Source organism: Canis aureus, chromosome 9 (assembly GCF_053574225.1).
Source record: "Canis aureus isolate CA01 chromosome 9, VMU_Caureus_v.1.0, whole genome shotgun sequence".
Taxonomy (NCBI): domain Eukaryota; kingdom Metazoa; phylum Chordata; class Mammalia; order Carnivora; family Canidae; genus Canis; species Canis aureus.
Genome location: NC_135619.1, coordinates 2,663,922 through 2,677,581, shown reverse-complemented (window position 1 = coordinate 2,677,581; position 13,660 = coordinate 2,663,922). Strand labels below are relative to the sequence as shown.

Here is a 13,660-nt window from a genome sequence, read left to right as displayed (position 1 = left end):
CTCTTTGGGTTCCTTTTATTTGGGACTGGCAATGCTTCCTGGGCCTGGAGGCCTGTTTTCTTCCCCAGGTTAGGGAAGTTTTTAGGTATTCTTTCTTCAAATAAGTTCTTCACCCTTTTCTCTCTTCTTTTTCTGGGACCTCTCTAATGTGAGTTTTATTATACTTGATGCTATTCCAGAGGTCCCTGTATCTTAATTTTTCAAATTATTTCTTATTTTTGCTTTTCAGCTTGGATGATTTTTACTACCCTTTCTTGCAGATTGCTGATCTGTTCTTCACATCTTTTAATCTGCTGTCGATTGTGTCTGGTGTATTTTTCATTTCAGTTATTGTATTCTTCAGCCCTAATTGGTTCTTTTGTATATTTTCTCTTTGTTGAAGTTCTCACTGAATCCGTCCATTCTTCCAAGTTTGCTGAGCATCTCTGTGACCATTACTTTGAACTCTTTATCAGGCTGACTCCTTATCTCTGTTTCATTTCATTATTTTTCTGAGGTTCTTTTTTTTTTTTTTTCTGAGGTTCTATCTCGTGGCCTTGTTCTTTCATTTAGAACATACTCCTCTGTCTCCTCGTTTTGTCTGACTTTCTCTGCTTGTTTCTAAAATTGTTCTTTCCAACTTTTCCCTCTTCAAAATATGTTGCTTTGAACAATGAATGTTAGTTATAAAGTCAAGCAAGAAGAAACATTTTTCAAAGTAATGTCTGGTCATTTCTCTCATTGGAGCTGTGGTGGGGTAGGTGGCAGAGGACAGTGCTCTTCTTTTTCTGAGTTCAGAGCACAGGAGTCAGGCAGATGGAGTTAAACTTAGTAGCCTTTGTTACTAATACATGCTAATAGATTGGACAATGTGGTTTGGGTGGGTATGTAGCCACAGTGGGCTTCCCAATTCTTTATCCCAAATTAGGCACTTCCCCACACAGTTGTAAATGGAGGAAACAAATGTTTGATGCCCGTCCCACGAAGATGAGAGCAGACCTGAATTCATGTTACCATGAGTGAGCACATCTTTTCAAAAAAGAGATTTGGAATCTCCTAAGCACTGCCTAGTGCCTTCTCCCCAATTCACTCATTAGGCAAATCTCCCTTCCTGCTGTGAGGGAGGTAGAGATAAATCCACTTGTGGGTAATGATGGTTTACCTCTAATTTCTGACTGGATTTAAATTAAAGTTAGTCCTGTCTTTTGTACATACCAACTCTCATAATGATGAGAGGTTGGACAGAGCATACTAGGTGGTAAAGAGAAGTCTGTTTTGTGTTTAATAATCCACAACATAGATAACTCATTTGTTGATTGATTTTGGTAAACCAAGTTTTATCTGGAGGAAAAGAATAATTCTTTCCAGGAAGAGTTTCCTCCATTTCAGCCTCTTTGGTTCAACTAAAGATTTTCTCCTTCAAGTTCCGTGTCTTGTGGTTTAAAAAATTTGTGCTTATAAATGCAGTCTATTAACTGTTCCCAATAGGAGTAAAGATTATTTCCATTGCTGTATTTTTATTCATAAAACATTAAAATTTATCATTTAAATTACACTTTAGACTTTAAAATTTATAATTTAATTAGAAAGCTGTTTTGTGCCTCATGCCTAGTCGTTATTGAGCCACATGACAAACTTTTATGTGTTCATTTTCAGTCAGTTATAGTTAAAAATGTAGGTATTTTTCCTGAAGATGATGAAGCAACTGGCATAAAAACTCTCAGCTCAGGAGGACCTAAAGCACATTCCTGGCCTGCAACTCTTTGGTCTTTTGACCTGAGGCAAACTGCAATCTTTCTGAGGCCTTCTTGTCTCTTATGTAAAATTAGGGACTTTGGGATCCCTGGGTGGTGCAGCGGTTTGGCGGCTGCCTTTGGCCCATGGCGTGATCCTGGAGACCCGGGATCGAATCCCACATCAGGCTCCCAGTGCATGGAGCCTGCTTCTCCCTCTGCCTGTGTCTCTGTCTCTCTCTCTCTGTGACTATCATAAATAAATAAAAATTAAAATAAAAAAAATTAGGGACTTTGACTAAATTAGTGACTACCTTTTGGAAAACAATATTTTTTTCAAAGAATGGAACTTAATTTGTTTTTGTTTTGTTTTGTTTTTTTGTTTGTTTCTGTTTTTGCATTAAACTGTATTATACAAAACCGAGACCAGTGGAGCTGTGTAGCTAAAAGAGAGATGAGACTACAGCTGTAGACTTTTGTCCCTCAATCCTACAGTATCCCCAATGGAACCTTAGATTTCTATGATTGGTAGTTTGGAAACAAACTGTTATGAGAAAATCCTTCTAATTAATGAGTCTTCAAATTAAAATTTGCTGATACGTTGTTTTTATGTGTATAATTTTCTTACCCTCTTATGTTTTTGATAAATGGAAAAGTATAAATAAAATTGCAAATATGTTCTCTTTATTAATGGATTGCAAGCTATTTCTACCATCTAACTCAATTCTCACCTGGAAATAAACCAGGGTCACAGAAGCAAGTATTTAGGAAAAGACTTTTGGCGAAAAGATCATTATATTACTTTGATCATTCCTTAAGGAAATGAAGGCAGGCACTTAAGTGACTGGGCCACCTAGGCACCACTTAGTACCGTATTTAGACCCTATTTTGGGAATTCAATGAGAGGATGCCTTTTATAAGAAATAGGAGCATTCTAGATGGGAATATTTGTAATGCACATTTGATCCTTGACCAACATGGAATTGAAGCTGCAGGTCTAGTTAGCCTACACATGGACTTTCTTGGCTGTTGTGTTGTACTGTATTTTCTCTTATGTTTTTCTCAATAACCTTTTTTTCTCTAGCTTACTTTATTTTAAGAATATATTCTATAACACATGTAATGTACAAACCATGTGTTAATGGACTGTGTTATTGGTAAGGCTTCCCATCACCAGTAGGCTCTTAGTAATTAAATTTTGGGAGAATCAGAAATTATACAGAGTTTTGACTGCACGGGGGTAAGTGCACCTAACCACTGTGTTGCTCAAAGGTCAATTGTAGTCTGAAATATTCCTAAATATTTCATAATTAAGTAGATAATGATAACTATAGTAAGTCAGGTGTTTCAAAAATTGGTCCTAATTCATAGAAAGGAAACAAAGTTACAGTTAAAATTTCTTTTCCTTGTTTCTAATTCTAGAAACTTATCAATGCGAAACTAAGTTGGAAAACTGGTGCTAGCTTATATTTTTTCCTTTCCTGAAGCAGATTTTCTGAAATCTCTGTGTTCACATGATAAGAAGTACATCAGTCATCATATAGATAACAAAATAGTTTTACTCAATATTACCAGGAGAAATTCCACATGACTTTATGTAGTCCCACTTCCATTGTTTTATGTATTTAAGAGTCTGTGCTGAAAAATAGAGCATACAACATACCTCAAGATTTTGTTTTTCTAAAAGTGCAAAAGTAGAAAGCTCATTCGGAGGAATAATTTATTAAACAAATGATTAATCTCTCATAAAGGGCACTTTTTCTGAAAATCACAAACTATTAAAGTGTAAAATGACTCTTGTTTACAATTTTGTAACAATAAGATCCTTCAGAAGTTATGTATATTCTTTTATTTCACATTCCTAGCTCCATTGGTTTCTTTACTATTTTTTATTTAAATTCAATTAACTAGCTTATAATGTTATGATATATATATCATGCCCGGAGCCAAAGGCCTACTCTCAGCCACTGAGCCACCCAAAGGTCCAAAGATTTAATTATTTATTGGCTGAGTAATATTCTGTTCTCTCTCTCCCTCCCTCTCTCTCTCTGTCTAATAAATAAATATGATTACTTATTTATTTATATCTACATCACATCTTCTTTATGCATACCTCTTTCAAAGAACATCCATATCTCTCAGGTTGGCTATTGAGGATATTACTGGTATAAACATATGGGTGCAGGTGCCCCTTTGGATCCCGACCAAAGTGATCTTCGGGATTCATACCTTCTAGCGCAATTGCTGGGTTTTACATAGGTAGCTCCTTTTTCAACTCTTTGAGGAACCTCCGGTACTGATTTCCAGAGGAGCTGCACCAGGTTGTATTCTCACCAACATCATAAGAGGATCCCCCTTTCTCTGCATTCCCGCCAACATCTGTCATTTCCAGACTTGCTAATTTTGGCCATTATGAAAGGTGTGAGGGGGAAACTCACCATGGTTTTGATTTGTATTTCTCTGGTGCCAGCTGATGTTGAGCATGTTTTCATGTGTCTGTTGGCCATATGTATGTCTTCTTTGGAGACATGTCCTTTCATTTCTTCCCATTTCTTCATTGGGTTATCTTTCTTTGGGTGTTGACTTTGATTAGCTCTTTATAGACTTTGCATACCAGCCTTTTATCTGATAAGGCATTTGCAAACACCTTCTGCCATTCTGTCAGTTGTCTTTTGGTTTTGTCAACTGTTTCCTTGCTGTGCAAAAGCTTTTTATCTTGATGAATTCCCAGTAGGTCATTTTGGCATCTGGTGACATGTTCTAGCAAGAAGTTGCGGCAGCCGAGGTCACAGAGGTTGCTGGCTGTGTTCTCCTCTAGGATTTTGATGGATTCCTATCTCACATTTGGGTGTTTCATCCATTTTGACTCTATTTTTGTGTATGGCATAAGAAAATGGTCCAGTTTTATTCTTCTACATGTGGTGGTCTGATTTCCCACACCATTTGTTGAAGAGACTGCTTTGTCTCCATTGGATTTTCTTTCCAGTATTGTTGAAGAGGAGTGGACCATGGAGTTGAGGGTCCACTTCTGGGTTTTCTCTTCTGGGCCATTGATCGACATGTCTGCTTTTGTGCCAGTACCATACTGTCTTGTTGATCACAGCTTTACAATAGAGCTTGAAGTCTGGCTTGTAATGCCACCAGCTATGGCTACCTCTATCAACATATGTTTGGCTATTCGGGGTCTTCTAAGGTTCCAAACAAATCTTACTATTATTTACTCCAGCTGTATGAAAAGAAGTTGGTAGTATTTTGATAGAGATTGCATTGAAATAATAGACTGATGGAGCTAGCATAAACATTTTAACAATATTTAATTCTTTCAATCCATGAGCATGGAATGTATTTCCATTTCTTTACACCTTTCTCAATTTCTTTCCAGAATGTCCTGTCATCTTCAGAGTATAGATCCTTTGTCTCTCTGGGTAGGTTTATTCCTAGGCATCTTATGGTGTTTGCTGCAGTGGTCAATGGAATCGACTCCTCAGTTTCTCTTTCTTCCATCTCATTGTTAGTGTATAGAAATGCAACTGATTTCTGTACATGGATTTCCTATCCTGCTGCTTTGCTGAATTCAGGAAAGGGTCCTAGCAACGTTGGGGTGGAGTCTTTTGGGTTTTCCACATAGGATATCATGTCCTCTGAGAAAAGTGAGAGTTTGAGTTCTTTTCTGATTCAGACGCCTTTTTATTTCTTTTTGTTGTCTAAATGCTGAGGCTATGTCGAACAACACTGGTTGTCCAGAGAGTGGACTTCCCTGTCGTGTTCCTGACCTTAGCGGCAAAGCTCAGTTTTTCCCCTTAAGAATGGCATCGGGTGTGGGCTTTTCGTAGATGGCTTTTATGATATTGAGATATGCTCCCCCCCTCCCTGCACTGCGAAGAGTATTGATCCGGAAAGGGTGCTACACTTTGTCAACTGCTGTTTCTGCATCTCTTGAGAGGATCCTATGGTTCTTATCCTTTCTTTTATTTCTGTAGTGTATCACATTGATTCATCTGCAGATGTCGAATCACCCTTGCAGCCCAGGCATAAAACCCACTTGGACATGGTGAATCATCCTTTAATGTACTGTTGAATCCTCCCAGCCAGTGTCTTGGTGAAAATTTTGGCATCCATGTTCATCAGGGATATTGGAGTGTAATTCTCCTTTTGGGTGGGGTCTTGCTCTGGTTTTGCGATCAGAGTAATGCTGGCCTCACAGAGAATGCTGGAAGGTTTCCCTTCCATTACTAGTTTTTATAAACAGCTCTGAAGAATAGATTAATTCTTCCTGGAATGTGTGGTAGAATTCTCCTGGGAAGCCACCTGGTCCTGGACTCTTGGTTGTTGGCAGATATTTGATGACTGCTCCCATTTCCTTGCTGGTTATGGGTCTGTTCAGGTTTCCTGTGTCTTCCTGTTTCAGTTTTGATAGGAAGGGATCCATTTCTTCCAGATTGCTTAGTTTGTTGGCATATAGTTGCTCAGAATGTGTTCTTATAGTTGTCTGTATTTCTCTGGTGCTGGTCGTGATCTGTCTTCTTTCATTCATGATCTTATTTCCCCAGATATGGTTTTCTTTTTTAAAATTCCCCTGGCTATTCGGGGTCTTTTCTGATTCCACACAAATCTTAAAATAATTTGTTGTAGCTCTCTGAAGAAAGTCCATGGTATTTTCATAGGGATTGCATTAAACGTGTAAATTGCCCTGGGTAATATTGACATTTTCACAATGTTAATTCTGCCAATACATGAGCACGGAATATTTTTCCATCTCTTTGTGTCTTCCTCAATTTCTTTCAGAAGTGTTCTATACTTTTTAGGGTATAGGTCCTTTACGTCTTTGGTTAGGTTTGTTCCTAGGTATCTTATGCTTTTGGGTGCAATTGTAAATGGGATTGACTCCTTAATTTCTCTTTCTTCAGTCTCATTGTTAGTGTATAGAAATGCCATTGATTTCCGGGCATTGATTTTGTATCCTGCCACGCTGCCAAATTGCTGTATGAGTTCTATCAATCTTGGGGTGGAGGCTTTTAGGTTTTCTATGTAGAGTATCATGTCATCGGCAAAGAGGGAGAGTTTGACTTCTTCTTTGCCAATTTGAATGCCTTTAATGTCTTTTTGTTGTCTGATTGCTGAGGCTAGGACTTCCAGGACTATGTTGAATAGCAGTGGTGAGAGTGGACATCCCTGTCTTGTTCCTGATCTTAGGGGAAAGGCTCCCAGTGATTCCCCATTGAGAATGATATTTGCTGTGGGCTTTTCGTAGATGGCTTTTAAGATGTTGAGGAATGTTCCCTCTATCCCTACACTCTGAAGAGTTTTGATCAGGAATGGATGCTGTATTTTGTCAAATCCTTTCTCTGCATCTAAAGAGAGTATCTTTAGCTTTGGCTAGTATCTTGTTGAGAATTTTTGCATCCATGTTCATCAGGGGTATTGGTCTGTAATTCTCCTTTTTGGTGGGGTCTTTGTCTGGTTTTGGAATTAAGGTGATGCTGGCCTCATAGAACAAATTTGGAAGTACTCCATCTCTTTCTATCTTTCCAAACAGCTTTAGTAGAATAGGCATGGTTTCTTCTTTAAACGTTTGATAGGATTCCCCTGGGAAGCCATCTGGCCCTGGACCTTTGTGTCTTGGGAGGTTTTTGATGACTGCTTCAATTTCCTCCCTGGTTATTGGCCTGTTCAGGTTTTCTGTTTCTTCCTGTTCCAGTTTTGGTAGTTTGTGGCTTTCCAGGAATGCGTCCATTTCTTCTAGATTGCCTAATTTTTTGGGTCCGTTCTCTTTTTGATATGTCTGGCCAGGGGTTTATCGATCTCATTAATTCTGTCAAAGAACCAGCTCCTGACTTCATTGATGTGTTCTACTGTTCCTTTGGTTTCTATTTCATTGATTTCTGCTCTGATCTTAATGAATTTTCTTCTCCTGCTGGTTTTAGGCTTTAATATTCTGTTCTTTTCCAGCTCCTTTAGGTGTAGGGTTAGGTTGTGTATTTAGGACCTTTCTCATTTCTTGAGAAAGGCTTGCATTGCTATATACTATCCTCTTTCGATGACCTTTGCTGCATCCCAAATGTTTTGAGCAGTTGTGTTTCCATTTTCATTTGTTTCTATGAGGTTTTAAAATGTGCCTTAGTGCCCCAGTTGGATTCTTTAACCTCTGTGTATTTGAATTCTTTCCAAATTTCCTGTCAAGATTGAGTTCCAGTTTCAAAGCATTGTGGTCTGAAAGTATGCAGGGAATGATCCCAGTCTTTTGGTACCAGTTGAGAGCTGATTTGTGACTGAGTATGTGATCTGTTGTGCAGAATGTTTGTTCCATGTGCACCCGAGAAGAATGTGTATTCTGTTGTCATAGGATGGAGTGCTCTGAAGTTATCTGTGAAGTCCATTTTGTGCAATGTGTCATTCAGAGCCCTTGCGTCCTAGTGGATCATCTGCTTATATGATCTGGCCATTACAGTAGTGTTGTGTTAAAGTACCTACTATTATTATATGACTATCCATGTGTTCCTTTATTTTTGTTATTAATTGCTTTATAAGGTGGCCTGGGTGGCTCAGTCGGTTAAGGCTCTGCCTTTGGCTTAGGTCATGTTCTCAAGGTCCTGGGATCAAGCCCTGATCAGGCTGCCTGCTCAGTGGGGAGTCTGCTTCTCTCTTTCTTGCTGCCACTGCCTGTGTTCTCTGTGTGTGTGTGTGTGTCAAATAAATAAATAAATGAAATCTTAACAGAAAGTTGGTTTACATAGTTGGCTGCTCCCACTTTAGACACATTAAAACTTATAATTGTCCAATTTTAGTTTTGGATAGACCCTTTAATTATGGTATAGTGAGTTTCTTCATCTTTTGTTGTTGTTTCTTCTCTTAATGCAGTCTTTGGTTTAAAATCCAATATGTGGGATGACCAGGTGGCTCAGTGGTTGAGCATCTGCCTTCGGCTCAGGTCATGATCTAGTCCCACATCAGGCTCCCCGCACGGAGCCTGCTTCTCCCGCTGCCTGTGCCTCTGCCTTTCGCTCTCTGTGTGTCTCTCATGAATAAATAAATAAAATCTTTAAAAAAATCCAATTTGTTTGATATAAATATTGCCACTCCAGTTTTTTTTTCATGTCCTTTAATATGATAAATGGTTTTCCACTCCCTCACCTTCAATGTGAAGTTGTCTTTGTGTCTAAAATGAGTCTCTTTCAGATAGCATATCAATGGGTCTTGCTTTTTTTTTATCTACTGTGATACCCTGTGTGTTTTGGTTGGGGCATTTGACTTGTTTACATTCAGAGAAAGGATTGAAAGATATGAATGTAGTGCCATTGTATTATGTGTAAAGTCCGTGTTCTGGTCTGTGTTACTTTTGGGCTCTCTGTTTGCTTAAAGTTTCCCCTTTACCACTTCTTGCAAAGCTGTTTTAGGGATCACAAATTCTTTTAGTTTCAGTTTGTGCTGGAAGCTTTTTATCTCCCCTTGTATTTTGAATGAGAGCCTTGCTGGATAAAATTCTTGGCTGTAGACTCTTCTCCTTGAGCACCCTGAGTATATCATGCCAGCTCTCTCTGGCCTGCTAGGTCTCTTTGGATAGATCCGCTGCCAGTTGAATATTTCTCTCCTTCTTGGTTCAGGGCCTCGTGTTCCAAGCTGCTTTCAGGATTTTCTCTTTGTGTCTGAAATTTGCAAGCTTTGCTATTATATTGGAGATATTGACCTGTTTTTTATTGATTTTGAGGAAGGTTCTCTGTGCCTCCTGGCACTCGAGTGCCTGTTTCTTTCCCCAGATGAGGGAAGATCTCTGCTATAATTTGCTCAAATATGCCTTCTGCCCCCTCCTTCCCCTCTTTTTCTGGGATCCCCATTATTCTAACATTGTTTTGCTGTGTGGTACGACTCATCTCTCAGATTCTCCTGTCATAGTCCAGTGGTTGTTTCTCTCGCTTTTCCTCAGCTTCTTTATTCTCCATTGTTTTGTCTTCTATATCACTACTTCTCTGTGAAGCCTCATTTATCCTAGCAGTTAGAACCTTCATTTTTGATTGCATCTCACTAAGATTAGCCTTTTTTATCTCAACTTGATTAGATATCAGTTGTTTTATTTCTCCAGAAAGGCATTCTCTAGTGTCCTCTGTGTGTCTTTTAAGCCCAGCTATTATCTTGATGGTCATTATTCTGAACTCTCGCTCCAGCCTCTTCCTTCTATCCATGCTGATTAGGTTCTGGGCAGTCAGTACTACCTCTTGTTCTCTTTGTGGCAGTGAGTTTTTCCATCTTGTCATTCTGTCCAGAGAAGAAGAGATGAGTGAGAGAACAGAATAGAAAAATATCAAGAATGACCCCAGATAAATACATGCTAAACAAATCAGAAGAGACCCGAAGCCAATTTAAAGGTTAACAAAGGGGATAATAGAATTAGAGAGATCAAGAGAGCAGAGCAGTACACCGATACTATGTGAATTTTGGTCTTTTTGTTAGGAAATTGCATCCCCAAATGGTTAAGAGGAAACCTTGTATATATACAAAAATAAAATTAAATACAAGGAAAGTCTAGAATGTAAGTGTAAAAATGGAAATTAAAAGTCAAAATAAAAAGGATATTATCAGCCAGTTGAACAGAACAGAGCAATACACTATATCGTAAGTATATTTTGGTCTGTTTGTTAGAAGAAACTACATCCCAAAATTGTAAAGAATGAAAAACTTCATTATATGCAAAAATAAAATTAAATGCAATGAAAGGATAGAATGTGACTGTAAATATGAAAATTAAGATAGATTTTAAAAATATTATAATCAGACAGATGAAGAGAATAGAGCAGTATAGTAGATTCTGGTTGTATTTTAGTCTATTTCTTAGAAGGAACTACTTCCCGAAATGGTACAGAAAGAAAAACTTCAATATATACAGGAATAATATTAAGAGCAGTGAAAGGAAAAAAATAAAAAATAAAAAAAAATAAAAAAAAATAAAAAAAAGAGCAGTGAAAGGATTGAATGCAAGTGTAAAAAGGTAAATTGTAAGAGTTGATAAATGAAGAAATTGGTTGAAAGCAAAAAGAAAATTAAAATAGAAAGACTAAGGAGTCATGAGAAATAGCCATGAGTTCTATATACTGTTTGCCCCTAGCACTGGAGTTCTGCAGCTCTGTATGATGAGTAAAGTTGGTCTTAGCAGGATGTTGTTGCTGACCTCCTGAGGGAGAGGCCTGTTGCACTGATTCTTAGGTGTCTTTGCTTAGGGTGGGATTGCACCACCCTTGCCAGGGGGCCAGGCCAGGTAAGCAGCTCCAGATTGCTCTCTGTGGCTTTTGTTCCCTGAAGGCTTTCTGGGCAGCTTTAGAGGATGAGAATGAAAATGGTGGCCTCCTAATTTCCAGCCCTGGAATTGAAAGATCTCACTCCCTACTGTGTCTCCCTGGTTTCTGTCTGCACTCTGTATTCACCCAGCCTGTGACCAAGCATTTTTATCTCAAGCACAGACCCCCTTTCGATTTTCCAAACTTTGCAGACCCCTGTAGCCCCCATTCACACTGTGCCTCCAGGGGGGAAGGAGGAGGTCTTGCCCAGTTTTTCCTGCTTGGAAAGTGGTCACCTGACTGTTCCTCGGTTTGGGGTTTATGGCAACACTGAGCTGAATGCCCACTCCTGGGCTCACTGATTGCAACTGGCTTCCCCGCTCAAATGCCTTGGCAACTGCCATACTCAGGCGCCGCCCCCATTCCTTCTGTGACCCCGCCCCCCCAGGGATCCTGAGACCACACTGTCCGTCCCACTTAGGATGCTGCCCCCCGTTGCCACCTGAGCATCTTTCAGACAGGGATGTCCTCACTGGAACAGACCTCTTAAAAGTTCTGGTTGTGCACTCTGCTGCTATATCACTTTCCAGGACTTGCCTTCTGGCTTCCAGAGGTTCCCTGCCCCCCTGGTTTAATCTTCTGATATATGCCTCTGATTCATTTCTCCACACCTCCTACCTTGCAGAAAGCAGTCGCTGTTCTATTTGTAGAATTGCAACAATTCTTTTCTTGGATCTCTGTCTGAGTCCACAGGTGTTCAGAATGATTTGATACCTATGTAGCTGAATCCCAGACACCAGACAAAACTAGGGTCTCCTACTCCTCCACCATCGTCCTCTTCTTCCAGAAATTCTGTATATTCGATTGATCAATATTAATTGTACTTTTTATTAGAATCCTCTAAACAGCATTATAGGTTTCTTCTCAGTTATCCAGATTAAAATAAGTAGGGATTTATTTTATTTATGTGATTATCTTTCTATTTAAGCAAATTGTAGCTTTTACTTTCTAAAAGTATCATTTCCAGACCACGTTTCATAAGCAAAATAAAATTCCTATAATAATGTCTCTTGTTTAACTTGAACATTGTAAGTAACGTTTAACTTATTTCAGATGCAGCAGATGTTGGAAGACAGTATAATCAGAGAACTAAAAGAAGGTATGTTGCCAAATTTACAAATTTAGATGGTCATTAATTTCTGAAATAAACCACAAATAGTAACTGGCATCCCTTCCCCTTGTTAAAATTTTGTCTAGATATATATAATAAAAAATGTAAAACATAAACATAATGAATAAGAGACTTATTCCTCATTTGGTCATCGTGTTTCATACCTTTTTTAAAAACCTGCAGCCTGTATGCCTGTTAGCACTTTTGGCTGTAATCTTCCTTCACTTGTGCCATCGCTATGGAACTGTCAATCTGAAAATGTGGGCGTTCTCAAGTTCTTGTTTCTGCTAGTGGTAGAAGACCAAACAGACCAGACTTGTCTTAGTAATACTTAGTTAAGCAATTATATAGTTCATATAGCTGTCCCTTGACAGGTGACATTTCAATCTCCAGCCACTGGTTTTGCCATTGGGTAAAATTCCAGGTTTCTTAGCATGGAATATAAGCACCCAAATCAATTTGGTTCTTGCCACATTGGTGAGCCTTCTCTGTCGCTATTACCCTACTCTGCTGCTTTGCAGAGAGTAATCTTTCAGGTATCAGCCTTCCTATTCCCTCCACCGAAAAGCAGACAATATTGATAGAAAACCAGGATGTCCCTTCTGTGTGTTCTTATAATGTCTTGTTTTAAACCTGCCATGATATATTTGACTCTAGATATTGCCTGTTTGATTTTTCAGTTGATAGCTTATGATTGTTCAGGGGTGGACTGTGCCATCAGCTTGCAATCTCATCTTGTAATGAGAAAACCAGAAGCTCTAGTGTTTATCCACAGTAGTAATTAATTCAATGGGCAATCGTGAGCAAACTTGATTTAATAGTAATCTTGTATTTTATATTGTAGTTATATGTAGATATTTTTCATCCTTTTAACACTCAGAAGATTCCAACTTTTTTTACTAACTTCTAGTTAACTACAAAGTATTTCAGATAAAGAATATTAAACTTTCTCTTTTTCAGTTGCTCATGATTGAGAATCAGGATTCTGTAGATCTTCTCCTTTAGGACCTACTGATGAATCAAATGTAAATCAAGATCTAGTACTGCAAGCATCACAAGAATATGTAGAGATTTTGAATAGAAAGTATATGATCTGAAAGATATATAGTAAAAGTTTATTACCTAGATGTTTAATATAACATTTTAATTGTTTCCCAGTAAATATCTGATGTACAAAAAATCTTTATTAAAGGAAATTTTGTTATATCGTGTGTAATGAAAGTTTATATATTAAGCTATGTTTCCTGGCATCTGATTAAATTTAAGCATATTTTCTACATGGAAACCAGCATTATTGAGTTTTACAGGCTCCAATCTGCCCAAGTAGATCGGACCAAGTTGTTGATAATGTTTTGGGGCTGGTAATTGGTAGTTGTTGTTTTTTTTTTTTGTATTTTCTATGTTTTATTACTAGACATACGGATTTAGACACACATCATTTTGATATACTGCTGCTAAAGCTATCACCAATGTTTGTATGTATTTCAATTTTTATAGTGCCATAAACCCTG

At 38.3% G+C, this 13,660-nt stretch overlaps 1 protein-coding gene across 1 annotated transcript in view; it reads left to right on the top strand.

Moving 5' to 3' along the window:
- LOC144320225 (ankyrin repeat domain-containing protein 26-like) overlaps positions 1 to 13,353 on the top strand; it is a 77,706-nt gene extending 64,353 nt beyond the window's left edge. The window contains 2 exon segments of the mRNA XM_077908485.1: positions 12,092 to 12,137; positions 13,110 to 13,353. Coding sequence (XP_077764611.1) covers positions 12,092 to 12,137; positions 13,110 to 13,123 — 60 coding nt within the window. The 3' untranslated portion in view covers positions 13,124 to 13,353.
- The last annotated feature ends 307 nt before the right edge of the window (positions 13,354 to 13,660 follow it).